The sequence below is a fragment of the Oryctolagus cuniculus genome, chromosome 9, assembly GCF_964237555.1.
Source record: "Oryctolagus cuniculus chromosome 9, mOryCun1.1, whole genome shotgun sequence".
NCBI classification, from domain to species: domain Eukaryota; kingdom Metazoa; phylum Chordata; class Mammalia; order Lagomorpha; family Leporidae; genus Oryctolagus; species Oryctolagus cuniculus.
In genome coordinates, this window is record NC_091440.1 from 136503041 (window position 1) to 136529286 (window position 26246).

At 45.6% G+C, this 26246-nt stretch overlaps 1 protein-coding gene and 1 long non-coding RNA gene across 5 annotated transcripts in view; one reads left to right on the forward strand and one right to left on the reverse strand.

The window, feature by feature from the left end:
* The window catches only part of LOC103348935 (spidroin-2), a 74699-nt gene extending 66126 nt beyond the window's left edge, over positions 1 to 8573 (reverse strand). For all 3 annotated transcript variants that reach the window (XR_011379110.1, XR_011379111.1, XR_011379109.1), the window contains exon 1: positions 7798 to 8573. This is a non-coding gene — a long non-coding RNA (spidroin-2). The remainder of the gene's footprint in view (positions 1 to 7797) is intronic.
* Positions 8574 to 9680: 1107 nt separating this feature from the next.
* The window catches only part of ARID2 (AT-rich interaction domain 2), a 147618-nt gene continuing 131052 nt past the window's right edge, over positions 9681 to 26246 (forward strand). For both annotated transcript variants that reach the window (XR_011379108.1, XM_051850994.2), the window contains exons 1-3: positions 9681 to 9922; positions 10026 to 10119; positions 11048 to 11145. Coding sequence is in view for 1 of the 2 variants with exons in the window: in XM_051850994.2 (XP_051706954.1) it covers positions 9831 to 9922; positions 10026 to 10119; positions 11048 to 11145 (284 nt within the window). In the remaining variant the exon portion in view is untranslated. The remainder of the gene's footprint in view (positions 9923 to 10025; positions 10120 to 11047; positions 11146 to 26246) is intronic.

A 26246-nucleotide genomic window follows, 5' to 3' on the forward strand; every position in this document is an offset into this window, starting at 1 on the left:
AGGCACGCACATCTAGGCCAGCTGTGGTCCACTAATAGCTCTCAATAGGGGAATGATCTGAGGAAATAACATGACCAGCAAGTGAAGTTACACACAATCGGAGAGTTCAAAGCCATCAAAATGAGACCGCTTCTCTGAACGTGCTCACTCCTGTGAGCACGGCAACTTGCGCTGGGTCCCGTGGAGTCACACAGCTCAGATTTCAGTCATGCAGCAAAGACGTGTGCGGGGCTCCCACCAGCAGGCACGATGCCCCAGTTCCAGCTGTGTCAGGAGGAATTCGCCAGGCTGCACCAGAATGAAGTAACAGTGTATTTCCACTAGCCTTTGAAGGCCATTCAGCAGTCATAAAATTGCACAAGGTATTACAGTGAGGCTAAAAGCGTTAGTCTACATAGAACCAGCAGTAATACTTGTAAGAATGGAAGTTATAGCCTTCAAAGATTCATCTCGAATGCACTAAACAGTGCACACTGGCAAAGAAAACCTAAGAATAAACGCTAACGGAGTTCATGCAATTCCAATCTAGGTAAAATATCACCGAAGACATCTCAGACCTCATTTCTGAGCTCAATTTTCCCAATAATTCCCCAAAGAAAGTTTTTGGCCTAATCTACTATAATTCTATTTTGCTTATTTTCTCACTTTGACTGATCAATGATTTCTGTTTAAACTTTTATATAGTACTCTTTAAATTATAAATGATTCAGATACATTTATGGTTTTGTGCATATCTGCTTAGCAACTAACTTGATTCTAGAAATTGGATTTTACTAGCAAGACAGAAAGAATGTTTAGTAGAAAAAAGCAGTGAAGTGGGAGCCAAGAGGCGTATAGTAAAACTGCTTACTTTTTAAGAATGAGCTCTGTGTGTAACTTAAGTGTATCAGCCTAATTACGGAGCCCTGAGGAAAGCACGTTTTTCCTCGAATATGTTCTCTCCCTTTTGTTCAGGAAGGAGCAGGCCAAAAGGCAAGTTCCAAGTGTTAATATATGGGTAAAACAGCAAGGCAGTGCAGTGGTATGGTGGGTAAAGCTGCCACCTGCCACACTGGCATCCCATAAGGGCACCGGTTTGTGACCTGGCTGCTTCACTTCCAATCCATCTCCCTCTTACTGGCCTGGGAAAAGCAGAAGATGGCCCAAGTATTTGGGTCCCTGCCACTGAAATGGAAGACCCAGAAGTTGTTCTTGGCTCCTGGCATAACCCTGGCCCAGCCCTGGCCATTGCAGTCATCTGTGGAGTGAATCAGTACATAGAAGATCTGTCTCTTCCTCTCTTTTTACCTCTTTTAAATAAATAAATGAATCCTAAAGATAGCTAAAACAGGAAGGGTGATAATCTCCCATCCCCCAACATGCACAGAGTTGTGGTCTGAATAATGATTATGTATATAACTACTCAAAGAAGGGCAAGGAAATAATGAACACATTACCTGTAGCCACTGGGCACTGAACAATCTGGAATTTGTAGACTAGGGTTCAACTAGTTGGGTTCTTTTTATTTAAGGCTCATGCTGAACTGGTATCTGAAGGACCATCTTAAATACAAATCACACACTGGGGCCACAGATGAGCCATAGTGGGCCGATATGGCTAACGGGAGCCCCACACGTAGTTGTTACGGAAGCAAAGCCCAGGTCAGTTCTCAGAAACTGCAGCAAACCCAGCACAGTAGAATGTGCAAGGTGGATGGGGACAGCAGTGGGGCTGGCCATGTCACAGGAGACCTCATGGGTGCCACCTACCAACACAGCACACAAGGCTCCTCACCAAATGGTGACATGACATAAGCATGTGTGTCCCCAGCCGGTTATTGAAGAATTATGCGTGAAACCTTTTAATTCCTCACCCACACACTGTCAACAGAGGGCAAACCCAAAAAAAAAAAAAAAAAAAAAAAAAAAAAAGTCCGATACATTCCATCTGATTTTTTTCTTTAAGAATCTATTGTACAGTTCTTTAGAAAGAAGTGTACTTGTTGTAATTCCTTCAAGTTGATGAACTAACGTGGCATTCTTCAGCCACATTTTCAGAGGCCAGTACTCAAGTAAAAAGCAGCATCAGAGGATCATCTAAACTTCCTGCAGCCACATCTTCACACAGCTTTCACTTTGGGTCACTGCAAGGCTCTTTAAGATGCCTGTGCCTTCTGAGATGGTCTCCATGGGAAAATGCCTTGCTTCCCAGGGCTCACGGACTCTTTGAACCCCATTAAGTAGACCACGAGTGGACCCTCTAATCTTGTGGGAATGTTATTTTATTTTTTTAATAATGTGATCATTGTTGCTCCCCTAAACTATTTATTCCTTCCAATTGTGTATGAAGTATGTATCTTTTTAACCCATAAAACTGTGAGTCTTTAAGGAATCTTTTTTTTTTTTTTTTTAAACAGGGAGAGGGGGAGACAGACAATGCCAGCCCTGGGGGAATATACTGTTATTTTCAGAAGTCTCTTTACAAGCCAACACTGAGGGCAGGGATGGGTAGGAAGAAGGCATTCTGCGATGGGCACGGATCACGTCGCCTTACAAAGCTGTGTCCACAGGACTGCTGGTTAGAATTCCCCTGTACGTAACGCAGGAAGTCTCAGGAATTTACAAGTGGCAATGGCTGAATCTCCATTCTGATTCTATGAATGGTTTGTGATGTTTTCAGAGAAAAACAAAAGCTAAATAAAGTCCATTATTAAGTCAATACTACTATATATACTATATATATATATATATACTATATATATATATAGTATATATATATATACTATATATATACTATATAGATACTATAGCATCTATAGTTAAGAAGGAAAAACCGTATATATTTTCATGAAACCCAATTATTACACAGCTTTGCAATTCAGCTTAATTCCTATTTTATTGTTTTGCCAACAAGACTATCAATTCCTTAAACTTTACAGCTAGTCAAGAATTAAATCTGGATTAAAGATGGAATTAATTTGTCTTTGGGGTTTAATTTTTTTTAATTCATAGCAAACTACAATGTCAAGAGTCAATGTACCAAAAAATTGAAACAAAATCAAAATTCATTAAAAATAATTTCTATTTGTTTGCTCAGTAGTATATTTTTTACATTCATTGAACACTCCCTTGCTTTTCTCATAATTAAAAAGTTAATTATTGAAATGATATTTATGGACCTGAGTTTTCAAAGAATGTGATTTAAATGCTTCTTACTAACATTATAGCACTTTGAGTAATGCTAATCCCAGAACTGCTCCTAACATTAACGTGAGGCTGTTTTGCACACACACACACACACACACACACACATATATATATATAGATTTTAAAGATTTATTTATTTATTTGAAAGGCAGAGTTAGAGAGACGTGTTATATCTGCTGGTTCACTCCCCAAATGACTGCAATGGCCAGAACTGGGCTGATCCGAAGCTAGGAGCCAGGAGCTTCTTCCAGGTCTCCAGGTGGGTGCAAAGGCCCAAGCATTTGGGGCCACCTTCTACTGCTTTCCCAGGACATAGCAGAAAGCTGGATCAGAAGTGGAGCAGCCTGGTCTCAAACCTGCACCCATATGGGATACAGGCACTACAGGTGGCGGCTTTACCTACTAAGCCATAGTGCCAGTCCCCAAAATTATATTTAATTGCACCTATTCTAAGAAGAATTTTGAATTTGTCTTTGTGTTAGATAGCTTGCTTAAGTAATACAGATTAAGAACCTTATTGTCTGAATGTTTCATCAACACCCTTTAAAAGCAGCAGGTAAGGGGGCCGGTGCTGTGGCATAGCTAGTAAAGCCGCTGCCTGCAGTGCCGGCACCCAATATGGACAACAGTTCGAGTCCCGGCTGCTCCACTTCTGGTTCAGCTCTTTGCTATGGCCTGAGAAAGCAGCAGAAGATGGCCTTGGGCCCCTGCACCCCTGTGGGAGACCCAGAAGAAGCTCCTGGCTCCTGGCTTTGGATCAGCGCCAGGTCCGGCCGTTGCGGCCAACTGGGGAGTGAACCAGTGGGTTGAAGGCCTCTCTCTCTCTGCCTCTCCTTCTCCCTCTGTGTAACTCTTTCAAATAAACAAATAAATCTTAAAAAAAAAAAAAAAAAAAAAAGAGCAGGTAAGAAACACCTTCTACTGGAGTGCAACTCCCTTGGGGCAAGTCATACTCCTCCCCCACCTCTTCCCCAGGGTAAGCACTCAGTAAATATTCACTCAGTGATGTAGTAATCTGCAGTGACAAAAATAAACAGTTGCGTGATGCTTTCCTACAGTTCTGAGAAGTCATTAACTACTATAAACAAAGTATTAAAATATTATAAACTGTATAATGTGCAGTTTGGGTACCACTTTTCAGTGATCAAACAGATGAAACGAACAAATGTAGTACATTAAACCAATAACAATTTTAAAAAGGATTAGATAAATGACCTAAACAACAAATGATGTCACTGCCAAAAGCACATTTGAAACTGCTTTTCCATGGTGTAGTATTATAATTGCCTAAAATTTAATTTCAATTATTAACTTATTTAAGAATGCCTTTTAATCGAAAAATATTACATTTAAAAATAAATCATAGTGGACTGATGTACAAAGCATGACCTTTATCATCTAGGAAAAAGAAACTTAAAAAAAATTCTCCAAAGCTTATCAAACCCTTATAGGTCAAATCATTCAGAAATCTGTCAATTTCAGAGAGTATCTGCATTAAAATTACCTTAATCTGCAGAATATAAACTATTTCCTCACTTTTAAACACATTTTGCTCACACTTTCTAGAAATGCCATCAGAATGGAAAAGCCTCATTTATGAATTAATATTGTTATGAAATTTAGCCCACATGAAAAAGTGCAGGGAGAGGAGGCCAGGGGTTTAGCAGGCCCTGCCGGGCTCCCTCCAGCTTACCTACAGCCTTATGGCCCTATATTCCTCTAATCAGTTTTTTCTATCATGATCAGACAAAGGAGGACACTTTTTCCTGGTCTGTAGCAGCACCTTTGTTCTTAACACCACCTTTAAAGAAATATATTAACTTCAATAGCTCATTCAACCAAGCAAACCAGTCTTTTAGAGTACCCTAAAAGCCAAAAATTTCTCTAGTTGACATACCACTTCCTTAATTAACCTATTTCAGCTGTTGTAACCACATATCTGACATGCTTTATTTGAACCTGGGGACAGTTTTTATAGTGAGGGGATTTTTAATTTATCACCACTTCTTGACTAAGCAACGCTTAAACTAAGAGCCAAAGAGCCACATAACAGAAACCTCTAGCGGCAGTTTGCAGCGTTTGCAGCTACTATTAGAAACCATGCTGCACATTCTCATCCCACACACTTGCTGTAATTTCTCATCGTAACAAGAAACTGTACAAACTGAGTTTCAACAATTTTCACAGTTATTGGTAATTTTGTGGGAACACTTTCCATTAGTCTTAAAAAACTAGTAACTACATTTTATATCCTATCACTAGTCGGAGGTTAACTACTGTGAAACTGTCAGCAAGTAGCTAACATTTCTTCCCTAGGATTCACCTGCTCTATGCCGCCCACTACAGGAAATGCAACATGGCCCTGAGAAAGGCAGCACGATGCACTAGGGTTCCTTCAGTTTAATCCCCTATACACATTCTCCGCCTAGCTGGGTACTACAACATGGTATTCTTGCAAGGGATACACAATGATTGGTGACCAAATTTACCAGATATCAAGGAGGATATTAGTAGAAACAGATAGGACTAGAAACTGTATCTTGGTGATCTACACAGGGCAGAGCAGCAACCCGGTGTGGTGTGGCAGGGGACAGGCATGGAGCCCGGTGACTGAAGCACAGCCTCACATTAGACAGGAAATGGCAGAGGCAAAAAATTAACAAACAAAATACCTCTCAACAGAGAAATCAGGCAAACACACATGATTGCTACAACTGGAAAACAACATTCAAAATCAATCAATGGTATAATGAGTATTTGTTTCCTCAGGTGAATCCTGTCTTCCCTTAAACCTTTACATTAATCTTACATGCAAATACCAGTAATAGCTTTCTTTTGTCTTACATTTTTCTCATCAAGGGGAAGCTGAACGGTATAGTGACTCAACAGACACCAAGTATGTTTAGGTTTCTACTATTTCTAGCATACACCAAGTATTAAGAAATGTTATCGATCATACAAATTAAGATTCCGTTTTGAAGACAACAGCCCCTTCTGCAGAAAAATAATTTTTAAAGTCAATTCTTACACCTCATATTTTTGAAAAAGATCTTAAAATCACTCTCAGCCTTTAGCTTTGATAGTTGCTTTGAACAGCAAAGCACTCGGGACATATGCATGTGAGAATCCCTCGGACAGTTCTGTACATGCGTGAGTTCCTACACACATACAGTCCACACTCCTGTCCATGTATGTGAGTCCACATACATGCACAGTGCAGACCCTGCATTCCTGTCCAGACACACGCACTCCTGTCCACGCGTGCTAGGTCCTCCTCCACACACGGGCACACTCTGTTGGCCAAGCATGTTGGGTTCCCAGACCCACACAATCCTGTTCTGTACATACACACATACATAAAACACTCAAGCACTGCTGCCCGTGCATGTCTGGTCCCCCTCCGTGTGCGCACACACACACATACACACAGGCACTCCTGTCCATGCTTGTTGGGTCCCCCTCCCTACACAGAAACACATTCAAACAACCGGTCAAGCATGCTGGGGACGGAGACAAACACAGCAAACACAATCGGTCAAGCATGCTGGGGACACACACACACACAGAGCAAACACACAACCGGTCAAGCATGCTGGGGACACACACACACCCATACCCACAGCAAACACAATCGGTCAAGCACGCTGGGGACACACACACACACACACACAGAGCAAACATACAGCCGGTCAAGCACGCTGGGGACGGGGACACACACACACAAACACACAATCGGTCAAGCATGCTGGGGACACACACACACAGCAAACACAACCGGTCAGGCATGATGGGGACACACACACACACAGAGCAAACATACAGCCGGTCAAGCACGCTGGGGACGGGGACACACACACACACAGAGCAAACATACAACCGGTCAAGCACGCTGGGGACACACACACACACACATACAACCGGTCAAGCACGCTGGGGACACACACACACACAAAATCGGTCAAGCACGCTGGGGACAGACAGACAGACACACACAGAGCAAACACACTATCGGTCAAGCACGCTGGGGACAGACACACAGAGCAAACACACAACCGCTCAAGCACGCTGGGGACGGAGGCACACACACACAGAGCAAACATACAACTGGTCAAGTACGCTGGGGACACACACACACACACACAATCAGTCAAGCACGCTGGGGACGGACGCACACACATACAGCAAACACACAACCGGTCAAGCACGCCGGGGACACACACACACACCCGGTCAAGCACGCCGGGGACACACACACACACACCCGGTCAAGCACGCCGGGGACAGACACACACACACACACACCCGGTCAAGCACGCCGGGGACAGACAGACACACACACACACCCGGTCAAGCACGCCGGGGACAGACACACACACACACACACCCGGTCAAGCACGCCGGGGACAGACACACACACACACACACACACACCCGGTCAAGCACGCCGGGGACAGACAGACACACACACACACCCGGTCAAGCACGCTGGGGACAGACACACACACACACCCGGTCAAGCACGCCGCGGACAGACACACACGCAGCAGACGGGGCCGCCGGCGCTCCTCCCTCGCAGAGGCGCGCAGACAGCAGGTCCGCCGCCTCAGCTCACCCGAGACACCGCCGAGGCCGCGTTCCGGCGCCCGGTGCCTCGGCCCACCTCGGGGCCCGCGCGGCGTCCAGGGGCCTCCGGCCAGTCCCGCGGAGCCCCGCGCCGTCCCCTCGCGGGCGCGCCGGCAGCCGGCGGAGGCGGCGCCGCCTCCCCGGAAAGGCCGAGCGAGGAAGGTGGCCCCGCGCGCTGCCGGCGCCGCCTGACCGCGCCCGCCGAGGAGCTGCACGGTGACAGAGCGCTCGCCGCCCACAAAATGGGGCCGAGGCGGCCGCCGCCTCCGCGCGCGCCGCCATTTTGTGAGGCAGGCGCCGCGAGTGTGTAATGGTCGCAGGGAACGACCCCCCCAGGGAATCCCCGGCGCGGACGGTTACGTAAGGGGCCGTGCGCAAGTGCGGCGCCGAGGGAATCCGCGCGAGCCGGGCCCGCGCCTCTGCGGCCCACTTCGCCACCGCCCCTCAGCGGCCGCCCGGCTCCCGCCGCCGCCCGGCCCCGCCCCCGCCGGCTGCGAGCGCTCACTGGCCCGCGCGTGGAAGGAGCCTGCTCGCCACGGCCTCGCCCCGACCCCTCAGACTCAGACTTTACTTGGGCACTCAGTCCGTTCCCCCGAGGGAGCCCCGCAGGCGTGCGGGTCCGCATTACGTAATTTTCACGCCGGCGGCCCGGAGCCCGAGAGGGCCGCGAGGGCTGTGTGTGCCTAACCACTCGACACGCTCGGCCCGGTGTCCGTGTGTGCGGGCGCCGTCCAGGTCCCGGTCCCGGTCCCGCTCCGCGCCCGCCTGCGCAGCTCGGACCTCCGCGCAAGCCCCGGGCGCGCGCCGGCGGCCTCGGCGAGGCGGCCGCAGCCCCCGGCCGTGGGGCTCCTCTGGGCTGGCGTTCGTCCGCGCGTGGTGCGCGGAGGACGCGGCCGGTCACCCGGGCCCCTGCAGCCCTGGCGCAGAGCGGCGAGGGGCCGGCCGGCCGGCAGCCAACGGGGCGGCTGCGGCGAGCGCGGGGCCGGGCGCGCGGACGTCGCCTCCGCCCCTAACCCCGGAACAGCCGGTAGTGGCCGTTTCGCCGCGCCGCCCCCCCTTCCGCCGGCTTTGTGTGCGTGCGAAATGTGCGGCACATTGCAGATGAACCCTAAGCCCGGCGAGCCGAGCCTATTGTTCCCCGCGAGGAGCCGCCGGGCCGCGAGCAGCCGGGCGCAGTGCCGCGGCCGGCCCTCGGGGGGCGCTGTGCGGCGGCGGCCGGGCCGTGGCGGCGGCGCGGCGGCGGCGGCAGAGGGAGGCCGGCGGGCGGCGGGCGGCAGGCGGCAGGGCGGCGCGCAGCGGCTCGGCGGCCGCCGGTGCCTGTGCCCGGGGACGCCCCGGCCGCGCGGCCTGGGCCGCGCGTGAATGTGTGCGGGGGCCCCGCGGAGCGGCGGCCGGAACCCACGCGGTCAGCCCGCTCTCCACAAACCACCACACAGACCTCCCCTCCCCGCCCCGGCCCCGCCTGCCCCGGCCCCGCCGCCGCCGCCGCCGCCGCCGAGGCCGCTGGAACTCGCGGGCCCGCGGCCGCCCTGTCCCTCGCCGCCGGCGCGGCCGCCCTCGCCTCCCGTCGGCCGCTCGCGCCCCGGCAGCGGCACCATGTTGGATCGCGTCCCCGGGCCGAGCCGCCTGCGCCGGCGGCGCTGAGGCGGGCGGGAGCCGGGCCGCGGGGACCGAGGCGGGCGAGGGGTGGGGGCCGCGCTCGCCTCGCGGCTCCGCGCGGCCCCGGCAGCCGCTGCCCCTCTAGTTTGGCTCCCATTTCTTTAAACTTTTTTCGAAACCCCCCTGCCTCCCTCGCCGCGCTGCCCCGGCCTCCCGCGCCCTCCCTCCCCTCCTCCTCCTCCCCCTCCCTCCCTCCCTCCTGCGCCGCCGCCGCCGCCGCCGCCGCCGCCGCCGCCGGCCCATGACCGAGCCCCGCCGCCGCCGCCGCCGAGGAATGGGCTCCGGGCTGTGGTAGGAGCGCGGGGCGCGGGGGGCGCTTCTCGGCAGCCATCGGGGCGTCTGGAGGCCGCCTTTGAGGGAGCCATGGCAAACTCGACGGGGAAGGCGCCTCCGGACGAGCGGAGAAAGGGGCTGGCTTTCCTGGACGAGCTGCGGCAGTTCCACCACAGCCGAGGGTGAGCGCAGGACGGCTCGGGCGGCGGCGGCGGGCGGCGGGCGGCGGCGGCGGGCGGCGGGCGGCGGGCGGGCGGCTGACAAGTGCGGGCTCCCTCCCCGCAGGTCGCCGTTTCGGAAGATCCCTGCGGTGGGCGGCAAGGAGCTGGATCTCCACAGCCTCTACACCAGAGTCACTACTTTGGGCGGCTTCGCGAAGGTGAGTGGAAGTTTTAATTCGTATCTCCCTCTCGCCGGCCTCCTCCGAAAAGTCGCCTTTGACCCCGGGTGGGCGCCGGGCGCCGGGGGCGGCCGGGGGCAGGGGCGCGGGCGCGGCGGCGGCGGCTGTTTCGGCCTGCTGGCTCGCGCGGCGGCGGAGCGCGGCCCGCGGCGGCCCGCGCCCGGCCCGGTGCGGGCGGCCGGCGGCCCGGGCGGTGCGGGGGGCGGGCGGGTGCGGGGGGCGCCGGCCGCCGCCCCCTCCCTCGCCCGCCGAGCCCGCCGCGCCGCGCCGCGCCGCCGGTCCCCGCGCAGCCCCGCCGCCGCCGCCTTCGCCGCCGCCGCGCCGCCCGGGCGGAGACGGACTCGGGAGCAGTTTGGTGCAACTCAAAATTAGCGCGGGCAGGTTTAGCATCGATAATCGGCCGCGAAATGGTCCCGGCGGCCGGGGCTCGGCGCGGCCCCGCCGCCTGCGGATCGCACGGCTAACAAAAGAAAGCAGGACCTGTCTCCAAATAGCCATCTTAGGCTTCAAGGCAGGCGGCGGAGTAGGCCGCAAAGAAGGGCCTACGGAGGCGGCGGAGCCGCGGGAGCACGGCGCCCGCCCCCGGCCCGGCCCCGCGCGCCCCGGCCCCTTTGAACTTTTCTTTTTTCGTGGAAACGGACCGCGTAGAGGTTTAAAAGGGGGCGACAGAGGGACTTTGCGATTGGTTATTGTCCGGGCTTCAAAAACAAAACAGACCCACCGCTCCCCCCCCCCCCCCAACAAAACAAGCCTTGCTGGACCTGGGGCTCGCCGGGCCCGTTCGCCGGCGGCCCGCGCCCCCGGAGCCCCCGCGCCCCCGAGCCCCGCGCCCTGCCCCGCGCCGGGGGCGGCCGAGCCCCCCGGCGTGCACCGTCTGACGCCTGTGCCTGTGCCTGTGCCCTCGCAGGTTTCTGAGAAGAACCAGTGGGGAGAGATTGTGGAAGAGTTCAACTTTCCCAGAAGTTGCTCGAACGCTGCCTTTGCTCTGAAACAGTATTACTTGCGGTGAGTAGGAGCGGCTGTGCTCGGGCTTGGAGGTGCGTTTCGGCAGACAAAAAAGCCGGTCTTGCACGCCGAGCAGGTCTTCGGTCTGAGGACCATTGGCGACCCTTGGAGAGAGGCTGTAGGAAGCAGAAGTTGCCCTGGCCCAGGTTAAGGCCCCTTGAGGTTGCCTGCACCCTACCTGGGTATAAACACTCTGCTGTGACATTGTTATTGATTGCCTGGTATCCACCGGGGATGCCTAGCATAGGAGTTCGGATAGTTAGTGAAACTTTGTAACCTTTGGGACAATTTCTTCTGGTTTGAAACTCCTTCAGCTTCTTAAATTCCGATTTTCAGAATTGAAAAAAAGAAAAGAAAACTTACTGAATGGAAGCCTGTCGCCGGGTAGTTTTTCAGGAGAATATTTCTCCGAAGGGAAACCATGTCTCACTTTGGATGATCAGGATTGTTCTGGAGTTATTTTTTGTTGGAATTTCCTCAGCAGTCGTATCATCAGGAAAATGGGAATACTGGGAACCACATAGTGTGATCTAGATTTTCTTCGATTGCCTTGCTCTTCCGTGACTGCCTATTTGACAGTAAATTTTTTATTCAGTATGTGTGCAATACAGTCTAGATAAAAATGTTTTCTGATTTCACCGTTCTGCCAATCAATTTTTCGCCAGGGGTAGTTTTCCTCTAGTAACTTACAATGAGGTCCATTTTTGTATTTCGTATTGGCTTACCTACAGAGGTGGTTGTGATTGAAGCTCAAAGGTTCTTTCCATTTGTTATATTTTACTGGTTTTGTGAAAGGGATGGCCACCTTTTGCAGTACAACTTCTGTATAATTTGAGTTTTGCCTTTATTGTTGCTTCAGATGCACTCAGGAGTTGGACTGTATTGTCCGCAGCGTTCTGAGGCAGGGAATACAGTAATTGCACAGGTGTGCTTTCTGTTGGCTGTCCTAGGTTGACTTCGGGCTTGAAGCTGGAGGAAGAGTTGATAGAACTTTGTGGAGTAGTTCTTGAGTTACACAGGAAGTCTGGGGGATATTAAGTATGGTAGTTGTTGTCTCTTGTATCTGTGGTGGCTTGTGTGTCAGAATACATTGAAAATAAAGGTCTAAATCAGCAAAACAAAGTGAACTCAAAGCAGCTGATTTAGTAATGGAGAGAGAAATAGAGAATTCATATATATGCTGATATTCACTTGTTCATGTCCACTTAACAATATTTAGAGAGACATGTTGATACTTGTTATGGCTTTATGGTGATCATGGTTTGAACCATTTGGAATTTGGAGTGTTTAAAATACGTGTTTTAAAGTTGTAGTGGTCTGGTAGATTCTTTGGTTAATTGAAATTTAAGATCCAAAGAGTATTGTGTGTATATGTATGGTTCCTGAGATGTGTATTTTTCCAAAGAATTTACATACATATTAGCATAACCAGTTCATTTTTTCCTAAAAGTTAACCATAAATAATGTTTTTCCATTTGTCATTTCTATCTTGGGATCATACCATCCATTAATCATAGATACTATTTTTAACTATATCGTTGCATTGTTGTTTGTGTTTAGATTGTTCTCAGATCAATTTGGGTTAAATGCCCTTATTAGAAGCTGTGTTTTGAATTATGTCCTTAGCTAAACTTGCTTTTCCTCCATATGCCACTCTCCAGGTTTGTTTTTGTAGGGTTGTAGCTAGGCTACTAGGAAAAAGAGTTGAAGCTTTTGTGTTGGAAAATAAGACCATGTGAAGATTTGCATGGCTTGTCAAGAAATACAAAAGAAATAACGCTGGTCAGAAATGGGGTACTACCCACCTTGAAAGACTTCTTCCCCAGCGGTGTGATATTGCACAGTTGGGGGATATGCATTGTGCTGAGAAGTCTTCACTGGCAGGCAGGATACCAAGCTTTAACAGCAGTTACTTAACCAGAAGAGTGCCTCTTCTTAGGAAGACATAGTGATCAAAAGACTTGATAAGTTACCTCTTTGCAACAGCAAATTGAGTATCATGGCTTCTGATGAGCCAAGTAACACAGTGTGTTTTTAAATCACAGGTGGAGTAACTTATAATCTGAACTGCTCTTTCATTTGACTTGTCCTAAGACTGTCATTATATGTTAGTCTTCCTTTACTCTAGAAGTTTAATATTTGCTCACATTTTCCTGTAGTCTTACTATTATATTAATACTGTTAGCCTAGTGTTTGTGATATATCTGCATAATACTGTAGACATTTAAATAAGGACGAGCAGACTAGTATGTTCTCCATGTATATGTTCTAACAGCTTTCTGTTTTGTTGTTGTTTTTTTTTTTTTTTTTTTTTTTTTAAGGATTTATTTTTTTTCTTATGTGAAATAGTTGGGAGGAAAGAAAGGGAGAGAGAGAGAGAGAGATTCTGTCCACTGGTTCACTCCCCAGATGGCCCCAGCAGTCAGGACTGGACTGGTTTCCCAGGTGTATCACTCGGGAGCTGAATCAGAAGTAGAGCATCCTGGACTGGACTCCATGCTCATATAGGGTACTGGCGGGTGTCCCAAATGGCAGCTTAACTTGCTGCGCCACACTGCCAGCCCCAGTTTTCTGCTCTTTTTGATATCGACAGTTATTAATGTAGAGAATTGAGTTTGATGATCTGCCAGAAGTTAGCTTGACCATGTCAAGCATACATTTTTAAAAAAAAAATATTTTATTTATTTATTTTGAGAGCTAGAGTTAGAGAGAGAAAGACAGAGACTAAGGTTTTCCATCTGCTGGTTCACTCCCCATATGGCCACAACAGCCGGACCTGGGCTGATCAGGAGCCAGGAGCTTCTTCTGGGTCTCCCATGTGGGTGCAGGGGCCCAAGCACTTCGGCCATCTTCTGCTGCTTTCCCAGGCCATAGCAGTGAGCTGGATCGGAAGAGGAGTGTCCAGGACGTATGCCCATATGGATGCCGGTGATGGTAGGCGGAGGCTTAACTCAGTATGCCGCAGTGCCAGCTCCTACATATTTTTTAGGTTGTGGATTGTCTACAAAACTTTTTTAAAATCTCTAATTGAAAATGTAGTTGATTATTTGCTTTGAAATTGGTATTTCAAACTATGATGTTTATCTGCTTTATTGTCATTTAGTTCCTTTCTCGTCACATGTACCTCAGTGGGTTCTACAAATGTTTGTTATTAGAATATCCCTATGAGCGTGATGGGGTAAGATATAATTTCCCACATTTTGTGGATGGAGAAATTAAAATGACTTTAGGGGTAATCATTAATTGTACAAAAAAGTTGTCCACGACATGTTCAGTAATGTTTAATCAGTTGATTATGAGTTCAATTTATTACACATGATTTTAAGAAATTAAAACAATTAGAAATTACATGTGGCTGTATTTATGCCCTAGGATATCTGCATCCTATGTGATCCACATTTACTCAATGGTTTTTTACTTCTGCCAATTTGGTGCTAAGATTGGGGGACAGTTTGCTGCTCTTAGTTTAAGAATTTGAAGTTTTGGTATGAAGATTTAGGTAAAAATTTCAGATACTTAGTGGGAAAATGTTTCCCTTCACTGACACGCATAGTACAATGATGGTCAAAGTTAACTTGATATTTCCTTTGTATAACTTGATGTTTTTGGCAAGGTGGTGAAATACCTTGGACCCTCAAGCTGTATGGTACAAAAGTATATGTTAGTGGTTTTCTGGCACTGAAATGTAATAGTAAATGATTACTGTTATTATTATTTTTTTAATGGACCTACTGTTAGTGTAGTCAGAAACCTGTTGGGCAGAGTTGCACTCAACAAAGCGAATTTTCAATTGTGTTGTGATTTTACTTTTTTTTCTTGGTGGTGAAGGCCTCCTTTAAATAATACTAGTCGGGTGATTCTATACTTAGCAGTTGGGCAGAGAGAGTGCACGCATGTGCTGTGTATGTGTAGTTAGTGGGCACCGTGTAGAGCAGTTGTTTTGAGACAAAGTCTTTTATGAGTTACTTGAGGTTAAGTGAAGAGATTCTTCAAAATTGAGATACATCAGTAAGTAAAGTAGTACAATGCGTGTGTTAATGAAACAGCTGAATAGGAAAATAAGTGTAAAATGAACACTGAGAGAGAAACTGGGTCTGAATATTATTTTATAAACTGTATTCTCTGTGTAGAACAAAGCCTGGTTTTGATATTTTCTGATATTGTGTTAGATTTTTAATGGATGTGCAGACTAGTTGAAAGGATGAGTAGAAAGTAAAGACAGTTGAAAAGACTGATGGTAAAAGTCCAGCCAGGTTAATGTTGTGTCTTACAAGCCGTAGTTTCCACAGCTTAAACTTGCCCCAAGTAGAAATCAATCTAATGCTTTCCAAGATGGCTAGTTCACTGAGGTTACAGGTTTCCTGAGGATACAAACTGAGAACTTGGCAACTGCCAAAATGTTTATATGCTTTTTTGCATTTGAATTTTCTGCCTTAGTTCTTAGCTGCAAGTTTCTATTTGTGAACAGAAGCACTCTTCTGTAAATTCTGTGTCTGCTGTGTGGTAGTGTTTTCATAGCTGATTATGTGTGGAATCCGCTCTGATGTCTTTGATGGGAAAGGATGTCACTACTATAGATCTTATATATTTTCCAACTGAGGAAAATTAGAAATTGGAAAACAAAGGACAAATATTTTAATTCCTTGGAATTTAAGTACATTAGTTAATGAACAGGTACTCAATACATGTTTTTAGGTATAATACTTAATGAGGGTTTTTTGTTTTGTGAAGACTGCTTAGTGGACGCTTTCTGGACCAAGGAAAGTTTAATCGTAGCAGGACTTTTATCTAAATTGGGAATTATAGGACCAGTGTGCAGAGCAGAGTAGGGGTGGGGGGATTCTCACTGCTGCTGCTGCTTTGATCTCCCACTGCCTTCATCACTACACTCTTTGGTATTCAGAGTCAATTAGATTAGAAATTCCCATTTTGTACTTTCATGAAACACTGGATTTCCTGAAATGTTGTTAGATTTCCTTGAAAAAGCCCAAATGAATTTGAGCAATACAGCTAAACTTGGGTTACTTTATTACAAGACTTCTTAGAGACTTTGTTAATGCGCATGTGGATCTCCAGATAATTTAGGGAAATGTGATTTTAATACCTCTCTTTGTAGCCAATGATGTAGACTTTTCCTTAATACTCTTCTAGAGGTATACAGTGTGAAAAAATTCATGTTGGATAAACACATCTGAGTTCTTTGGAGCACACTTTGGAAAACTGAGCTAGAAGAAGTAAGGGTTAAACAAGAAATTTTATTTTTATTTTTATTTTTTTAGAAAAATTTTAAATAGGAAAAATAATGAGGAAAATGATGAGTGGCAATTATATGTATATTTGTAGAGCAACATATAAATACAGATGTAAATAATTTTTATTTGCATGTCTTTGTCAACAACTGCAAAATTATGTGCATAATACTTGTTGGATAGTTGTTCCAGCACGGTGACATGAGGAGTGTCTGGTGCTCACGACAGGAAAAGAAAGATGAACTGCCGCAGTGTATGTGGTCGCAGAAGAAAGGCGAGCCTGTGAGAGAAGCGAGTACCTTCACTGGTCCAGAGGGGAAACGGAGGCCGTTGTAGGTCCTGACGCTGTTTTTTCTGCTGCTTCAACTGTAATGTGACACAAGACAAACAACAGAAAACATAGGACCATGACAAAGAATAATAAGTCTCAGGCAGTGGTTTGTTTATTGGCATGATATTGTTTACAACAAAAGAATTTACAGTTAATTTTATTTAATGTTTGGTCTTAAGATTCTTATTTGAACCAGCAGCCTCACTCTTGTCTCTTACACTAAGTAGATGGTTTCATTTTTTGAGCATAATATTTTTTTAGAAAGTTTGTTTTTTAAAGTTTGTCTAAATCAGTCTCTGAAGAGAATTGTGGCAGAATCATTTATCAGATTGTGTTGTAAAATAGTAATTGTTTTTGTTGAAATACGATGATAGTCCTAAAATTTTGTATTTATTTCAGTTCTGTGACTTTAAAAACTGAAAATTCATATCATGAATTTTGGTATTTGGGAGAAAACTATATAGATGTAGCTGTTGGTCTAAGGACCACACTTTACTGGAGTTAAAAATGAAGATGTTAAGAATGATAAATTCTCTTCAGTTGTCTAATGGTTGGACATTGCAAGCATAATAAATATGAAAAGCAAAACTATTGGCTTTTGAATTTAAATATTTAACACAGTTCAGTTACAGTAGAGCCAAAGAAATAGGCATATTGGTTCAGTTTATTCATGAATGCACAGAAATGCATGTGTGATGACCAGTCATAAAATGTACTAATACATTCATGTAGGAAATAAAACTGTTGAGATACCTGTAATAAAAAGGTGGTTTAGAGCACACTGTCACTCGCATTATCTCTGAGTTTCATTAAGTTTCCCAAGAATTGTGCTTTAAACGTAGCCTAGCGTCCATGTGTCTGTCTGAAGACATGACGAGATTTCACCTGTGCTTGGGAACTTTTCTGTGTGTGTGTGTGTGTGTGTGTGTGTGTGTGTTATGTCATGTCTCAGTCAGTATTGCCGGACCGCACAACTGCCTCTGAGCTGCAGTACCACTTCATGTTACCCAGGTAGAGTACGTCATTGATGGGTTGGCTCTTTTACTTCTGAAGTCTCTTGAACGGTTCCCTTTTCCTTTTCCCATCATGGCATCGATTTGTTAGAAGTAATGGGGTCATTTGCTACTTAGAATGTCCCAAATTCTGGGTTCAGTTGATCCTTCTAGTGTTAATTCATTTGTGCCTCTATCCCTTGTTATTTAATTCCTGGAAACTGATAGCTTTAAAACTTGATAACATTCTAATTCAGTGTTTTAGGCATACTTAATAGATACTGCTGAGCTCTTCGTCATGTCACGATTCATATATTGTTTAGTTGGCACCTTTTAGTGATGCTTGCGTTGGTTTTGGTTTTAGTTACTAATAGTCTGAAAATCCACAGAAAAAGCATTTGAAAAGAGTGTTCCAGGTGATTCTTAGGCTCACTGAAGTTAGAGAGCAGGTGGTCTGAGAATTAGAATGAAAACTGTAGGGGCCAGTGCTGTGGCATAGTGGGTAAAGTGCCGCCTGCAGTGCTGGCATCCCATGTGGGCGCCGGTTCGAGTCTGGTTCGAGTCCGGCTGTTCCACTTCCCATGCATCTCTCTGCTGTGGCCTGGGAAAGCAGGGGAAGATGACCCAAGTCATCTTTCCCCTGCACCTGCGTAGGAGACCTGGAGGAGGTTCCTGGCTCCTCACTTCGGATCAGCTCAGCTCCTGCTATTTTGGCCAATAGGAGAGTAAACCAGCAGATGGAAGACCTCTCTCTCTCTCTCTAACTTTGACTTTCAAATAAATCTTAAAAAAAAAAAAAGAAAAAAAAGAAACCAATGTAGTTGTTGAGGTAACTGGTGTAACATTAGCATCAGTGTGTTGGCTAGGGTGATATGTGCTCTAGAGACTTCTGCTCCAGCTGCACCTGTCATCTCCAGACAGAGGCTGGACACACCCTATACTTCACCTCTGGACTCCAGAGTTGCACTTCAGCTAAGAAAACGGGGTAGCTACCAAATTCTGACCTTTCCTAAGTATAGTTACAGAATTTGGGTTTTAAAAAATTAGTTAAAAATAAATTCTCTTTCAGTTTATTCATAATTGGAGAATTTCCTTAATGTGAGATTTCACAGTATTCTTCCCAAATGGAATGTCATTTAAAACAATTTTTCTGAATCCTTTTTCTCTCTTTAACAAGAAGCTGAAATCGGGAATAGAGCTGGGACGCATACTCAGGCACTCCAGTGTGGGATGCGGGCGTCTCAAACAGCATCTGTAACTGCTTTACAGATGCCCTCCCCATGCCATGGTGCTTTGTTTTCATTAAAGACTTATTTATTTGAAAGGCAGAGTTATGGGGGGGGGGGGTTAGAAAGAGAGAGAGAGATCTTCATTGGCTAGTTCGCTGTCCAAATGGTCTCAGTGGCTGAGACCCAAGCCAGGAGCTTCTTCTGGGTCTACCACATGGTTGGAAGGGGCCCAAGCACTTGGGCCATCCATCTTCTGCTGCTTTCCAAGGTGTAATTAGGAGGGAGTTGGTTCAGAAGTAGAGCAGCCAGCATCAGAGGAAGCCACTTAACTGCTGCACCACGTACCAATCCCCAGCACTTGTTCTGTTTATGAAGATGTTGTTGGTGTATTCCAGTATTGCTTAGGAGAGCTAACTTGTATGAATTTCTTTAAAAATAATAATATTATTTATTTTGTTTAATGAACATCAGACAAACATTATTAGCAGTTTTGCTTAATATACAGTCTTTATTTTTCAAAGCATTTTTATTTGTGAGATTTTTAAATTTTTTTATTTCACATTAAAGAAGAAATAAATACTGTTATTTAATCTTTGAAAAATAACAATTAAAAAAATTTCTCTATACTGGTTGAGCTGTTTTCTTCCAGGGTACACATGTGGTATCTCTTTTAAAAAAATGGCTTCAGGTTATATCCAACTATATATACTCATATATATGTGTGTGTCAGAGTTAAAGAGAGGGAGAGACAGGTAGATCTTCCATACACTGGCTAACTCCCCAAATGGCTGCTGTGGCTGGACCTGGGCCTATCCGAAGCCAGGAACCAGGAGCTTCTTCCGGGTCTCCCACGCAGGTGCGGGGACCCAAGCAATTGGGCCATCTTCCATTGCTTTCCCAGGCCATAGCAGAGAACTGGATTGGCAGAGGAGCAGCCAGGACACGAACTGGTGTCCATATGGAATGCTGGCACTGCAGGCGGAGGCTTAACCTACTAAGCCACAGCGCTGGCCCCTATATCCAATTTGTAATCTTCAGTGTGGGCTGTAAGTCCCAGTCAGGAGATGCGTTAGATATTTCCAGACTGTGTTTTCCATTCTCTGCCTTTCCACCTGCTTTAACCTTACCAGGAATTATACATAACCTGTTATCCATAGTTGCTGAGTATCTTTAAGGGATAATCTGTGTTCCAGGTGGATTTAGTGTGTTTCCATTAGTAAACAATTTTTTTCCATTGCTGTACAATGGGGCTAAACTATAAAATCACTTTTTATGAAGCAAACTTCAGAAGGTTGTATAATAATCTGTTATCTGGATATATGTATATCTTACTGTTAAGTAAGGCAAGTGTCTATAGTTCTGGTCTTTTCTCCTGAGTATTGTGCTTAATAGTGCATCATGGTTAGTTAATATACACAAGATATTTATTATATAAATATAACAAAGATGTCTCATGCTGAAATATTTTGGGGTGAAATTTTATTTCATTCTCCTGCTAGTACAGCAGTCATTTCCAAATATGTGAAATGTTTATAGAAACATACATATACTAGGTAGGAACATTTTTCTTCAACATGGAGCAAAGAGGACACTGAGTGCCCTGTTCAGAGAATACCTAACTTGTACTTTGGAGATTGGGCTGAATTTAAATTTGTCAGTATTAATGCCCAGGTTGGTCACACTTTCTATAATGGTTCATAAATTAAGTGAATCTCTAGTATCCTTGAGCTCAGATCGGACAACTTATGTCTTCCTGAGCAGTAGTTGGTTCCTGACTTACCTGTACTTCGAATGTGCATGCAGCGTTGTTTAGTCTAATCATTTTTGTTGATACCATTTCAGAGTCCAACTTGAATGTCTTAGTCATTTTTCTATATAACTCCACATTGCAGCATAGTATTTCAATCTAATTGTAAAAAAATTCATGTGCTTTTGGGGATAGCACAGTTGAGAGTGAAATGATGACCAGTTTTCTTTCCTAGACTTTTGTTGCTCTGTTTTGTGTGTGTGTTTGCGTGTGTGTGTAAACTTTTGTTTATATTTCATGTACATCTACCAAGTACTATTTTCCCACATTTTCTATGTATATTTTATATATGATGGTGCATGCATGCCCATGTTTTATTCTACTGTTTAATCATATTGCAGATAAAAAATTCTTTACTCTTATTTATATGAATATGTTACTTTAGAATAAAAACACTGTCTAATGTTAACAAATTCAGGAAACTTAAATTGGATATAGTTGAATTATCTAATATACAAACCTATCCCCGGTTCTTCAGCCTTTCTGTGCCTATTGTGATGTTACCATTTGGAAGAGTAAAGGCCAAATGTAGTATAACATTTGCATTTGTCTGATAGGTTTTTGGGATTAGATTCAGGGTATGCAATTTTGACAAGAGGCAAGTGATGTCATATTGTTCCCTGGACTGCTGATGTTAATTGTGGTTAAGGTGATGTCCTCCTGATTCTTTTTCCTCATGTGATTAAGAAGTAACCTGTGGGGATGTAACTTTGAGATCATGTAACTATGTTGTTTACCATGGACATTTTAGCCAATAACTTTAAATCCTCTTTGGTAATTTTTCCTTCAATCAGTTTTTATTGATATATATACACATATACATATACATATACATATATGTATATATTTAATTATACTTATGTTCTTTCATTCCTTTTACATATATTAATTGACAGTCTACAGAAGGAGAACTTTTTTTTTTTTTTTTGCCAGGCAGAGTGGACAGTGAGAGAGAGAGAGACAGAGAGAAAGGTCTTCCTTTTGCCGTTGGTTCACCCTCCAATGGCCGCCGCGGCCGGCGCACCACGCTGATCCGAAGGCAGGAGCCAAGTGCTTCTCCTGGTCTCCCATGGGGTGCAGGGCCCAAGCACTTGGGCCATCCTCCACTGCCCTCCTGGGCCACAGCAGAGAGCTGGCCTGGAAGAGGGGCAACCGGGACAGAATCCGGTGCCCCGACCGGGACTAGAACCCGGTGTGCTGGCGCCACTAGGTGGAGGATTAGCCTATTGAGCCGCGGTGCCAGCCCAACTATATTCATTCTGTTAGATTTTTACTTTAATGAGTTAAAATATGTTACTGTTACACATTTTGTTTGCTTAAATTTGGCCAGGGAGCTCCTTTCAAGCTTTCTCCTTTGTGTTTTTAGCATGTTCTCTTTATTTTTTAACTCTTCATTGCTTTCTTAATTTCTTATCTGTTTTTAAAATATGTTATTTATTTTTATTCACTTGAAAGGCACAGAGAAAGATATATAGATGGAGATCGTCTTCCCTCTGGTTTACTGCCAAGATTGTTGCATCAGCTGAGGCTGGGCCAAGTAAAGCCAGGAGTCAGGCGTTTAGGGTGGTTTTCCCCCAACGGGTGGCAGGGACCCAAGTGCTCAGTTGTTACCTGCTGCCTCACAGGGTGCACATAAGCAGGAAGCTGAATCGAAAGTGGAATGGGTACTCAACCCCAGGCACCCTGATGTGGGATGTGGGCATCCCAAAGTGTGTCTTAACCTCTGTGTCACGTGTCCACCTCTACTCTTTACTGCTTTTTGACCCCGGGGTCAGAAAACCTTCCAGGGTCAGAAAACCTTCCAGGGTCAAACTGTGTTTTTCATACCAAGCTGTGGAATCGGCTGCTTGAAGAATGGTTTGTAGAAACCAAGATCTGGGTGATAGGTATGCGCTTTATTATTGGGTTATAGTTTCTTCCAGTTTCTTTTTGAAGGAGGAGAGAACTAGGAAATATTTTATGTATTAAAGTTACTGAAGTGGTGTGTAAACACAGTTCCATTCAAGTTCCATCTTGCCTTCTTCCATTTTATGTCTCTTCACCTCGGTGAAAACCCTGGTTCCCTAGAACAGCACACGGACTCTTCTCTCTAGATCTGCAGTGCTTACGGGATGCTCCCCATTGTTACACCCGTATAGCTGCAAACAATAACCTACTAAATGGAGCTGCAGATTTGTTTGCAGGTGTTTTTGTGGTTAGAGTGAAGATACATTGTTAAAGTACCAGGCCCAGAAATTCTCAGTGATTGGGTAATTTTTATGTAGGGCATTCTTGTGGATTACAATAAAGTTTGTGTTTTTTTTTCCATTGGTGTTCACTTTTGTGTTGACCCCCACCCTTGTTCATTGAGTAAGATTGTGAAACCAAGATTTAAGAAAAAGTGCCCTTGGGATCACTGTCTATTTTTCCCTTCTTGTCCACTCTGTTCCTACCTATGCATCTTTCCCTAGTTTCTGATTATTCTGAGAGTGTGTGTGTGTGTGTGTGTGTGTGTTTAATTCCCCTTCTTAAAATGAAAAAAACAAGGTTTATTTGACAGAGTTACAGAGAGGGAGATACAGAGAGAGATCCATCTTTTGGCGGCTGGTTCATTTGCCTGATGACAACAGACTTTGGGGCTGGGTCGTGCTGAAGCAAGGTCTCCTGCATAGGTGACAGGAGCTCCAGTACTTGGGCCATCTTCCACTGCTTTCCCATGCATATTAGCAGGGAGCTGGCTTGGAAGTGGAGCAGCTGAGACTTGAACCAGTGTCCATTTGGGATTGCAGGCTGGGACTTCAACCTGCTGCATCACAGCTCCAGCCCATTTTGTGTTGTTTTTCCATGTGATCTTTAATACATTTTATTCTAGTTCCAGGAAAAGGTCTTCTATGGTCTTTTATGGAGGTTGCATTAAATTTATAAACTGGAGAACTGATATCTTGATACTGAGTTGGTCTATCCAAAAAGTCTTTACATTTCAGCTCTTCCTAAAAATGTTTGTTTGTTTGTTTGTTTGAGAACAAGAGTTGGGGGGAGGAGCATGCACACATGATCTCCTGTTCACTGGTTGACTCACTGAAGCCCAGAGCTGGAAACTCCATCCAGGTGTCGCATTAGGGTGATAGCGACCCACCTACTTGAGCCATCACGTGTTGGCTTCCCAGGGTCTGCATTAGCTAGAAGCTGGATGGGAAGTAGAGCCAAGTATTGAACCCAGGTACTTCAGTGTAGGACACGAGCATCCTAACTGCTAAAGCAAATGCTTCCCTCTTCGCATCTTTTTGGATCATGCAAGGGACTTAATTCCCTTAGATAGGGTTTGGACATTTCTTAAGTTTATTTTTAAGGAGATTATCATTTTTGTGGCTTTTGGAAATTTAGTTTTCTTTTGTATCTTCGAGTTGGTTATTGCTTATTTATATGGCAGCTAATTTTTTTATATTCTCTAACATGCTGGCTTACTGAATTGTTTGTGTTTCTATTTTTTTAAAAAAGATTTATTTATTTATTTGAAAGGCGGAGTTAAAGAGAGGGAGGCAGAGGCAGAGAAGGTCTTAAATCCACTGGTTCACTCCCCAAATGGCCACAACAGCTGGAGCTGGGCCAAATAGGAGCCAGGAACTTTTTTCTGGGTCTCCTACGCATTTGGGCCGTCGTCTACTGCTTTCCCAGGCCATAGCAGAGAGCTAGATTGGAAGCAGAGCAGCCAGGATTTGAACCGGCTTCCATATGGGATGCTGGCACTGCAGGTGGCGGCCTTACCCACTATGCCACAGTGCCAGTCCCTGGTGTTTCTATTAATTTTAACTTCTTTTCAGTTTTCCATGTATACTAGCATGTCATCTGCAAATGAGGGGAATTATTTTACTTTTTCTTTTTAAATTTTTATACCTCTAGTTGCTTTCTTTTGTTTAATTTCCTTGACTACTACATCTGTGCAGTGTGAAGTGTGAGGAGGTGGAGGCGTCCTCTGTTTCCACAATGCTGGTCTCGGTCTGATGCTTGTGGCATGCTTCACTGAATAAGCCGTTGTTTACTGTGTGTTCCTGATGAAGTCTTAGCTGCCAACTTTAATTGTAATGTGTGTATGACAGAGAAACATACCTCCTTCTCTAAGTGTTGAGTGTACAACGCCATTAGACTCAGAAGTCAGATTTAGTAATATCTTTTGTATGTTTTGCCTGTAGGACTTGGTTTCAGTTATTTTTTTAAATTTAGGTTTTATTTATTTATTTGAAAGGCAGAGTTATGAGAGAGAGAGACAGAAATTAGAGGGATCTTCCATTTGCTGGTTCCCTCCCTAGACGGCCGCAATGGCCGGAGCTGGGCTGATCTGAAACCAAGAGCTAGGAGCTTCTTTTGGGGCTCCCACATGGATGCACGAGCCCAAGCATTTGGTCCATTTTCTGCTACTTTTTCAGGTGCATTGGCAGGGAGCTGGTTCAGAAGTGGAGCAGCCGAGGCCGGCGCCGCGGCTCACTAGGCTAATCCTCCGCCTAGCGGCGCCGGCACACCGGGTTCTAGTCCCGGTCGGGGCGCCGGATTCTGTCCCGGTTGCCCCTCTTCCAGGCCAGCCCTCTGCTGTGGCCAGGGAGTGCAGTGGAGGATGGCCCAGGTGCTTGGGCCCTGCACCCCATGGGAGACCAGGAAAAGCACCTGGCTCCTGGCTCCTGCCATCGGATCAGCGCGGTGCGCCGGCCGCAGCGCGCTGGCCGCGGCGGCCATTGGAGGGTGAACCAACGGCAAAGGAAGACCTTTCTCTCTGTCTCTCTCTCTCACTGTCCACTCTGCCTGTCAAAAAAAAAAAAAAAAAAAAGAAGTGGAGCAGCCGAAACTTGAGCTACTACCTATAAGGATGCTGAGGCTGGAGGTGGCAGGCTTTACCCTCTACGCCACTGTACCAGCCTCTTTGTTTTTTTTAGACTACATTTATTTATTATCTGTATTTAAGAGGGGAGTTAATGATATTCTGAAAGTCGTATTTTCTAGCTAGTATTTGAATGTAGTTGTTGTTCATGGTCTAGAAGTTTCATGTATAAGAAAAATCATCTGCAGTGCAATTGGATAACTTTGGAAGGAAAATGGCCTTTCCTATCTATCCTGTAAGAAGCCATTACTCTTTTATTCCTTGCTGGCCATTGCATCACCCAATATGCAGTAATAAGTTAGTATTTAAGTCACTGTTTGGTTTTTATATTTTCACAGTGAGAAGTAATTGTTTTGGCTTTAAAGTCTTCCTTGGGGATGGTGGTGTGGCATAGTGCGTTAAGCCATTCACTGTGGCACAGGCTCCTTGTCTCTTTCTCAACTCTGACTTTTGAAATTAAATAAGTACTTTTTTTTTAAAAGTCTTCCTTAAAGGTTGTCTATCCTTTGAGAATAAAAGCAAATTTGTAGTTTAATCGCAACCAAAAATCCGTGTGTGTTTGGATGAGTCTTTTCAGATTCAACACAATTAAATTAAATTATTCTTTTGCACTGTATATGTATTTTAAAAGATTTATTTATTTG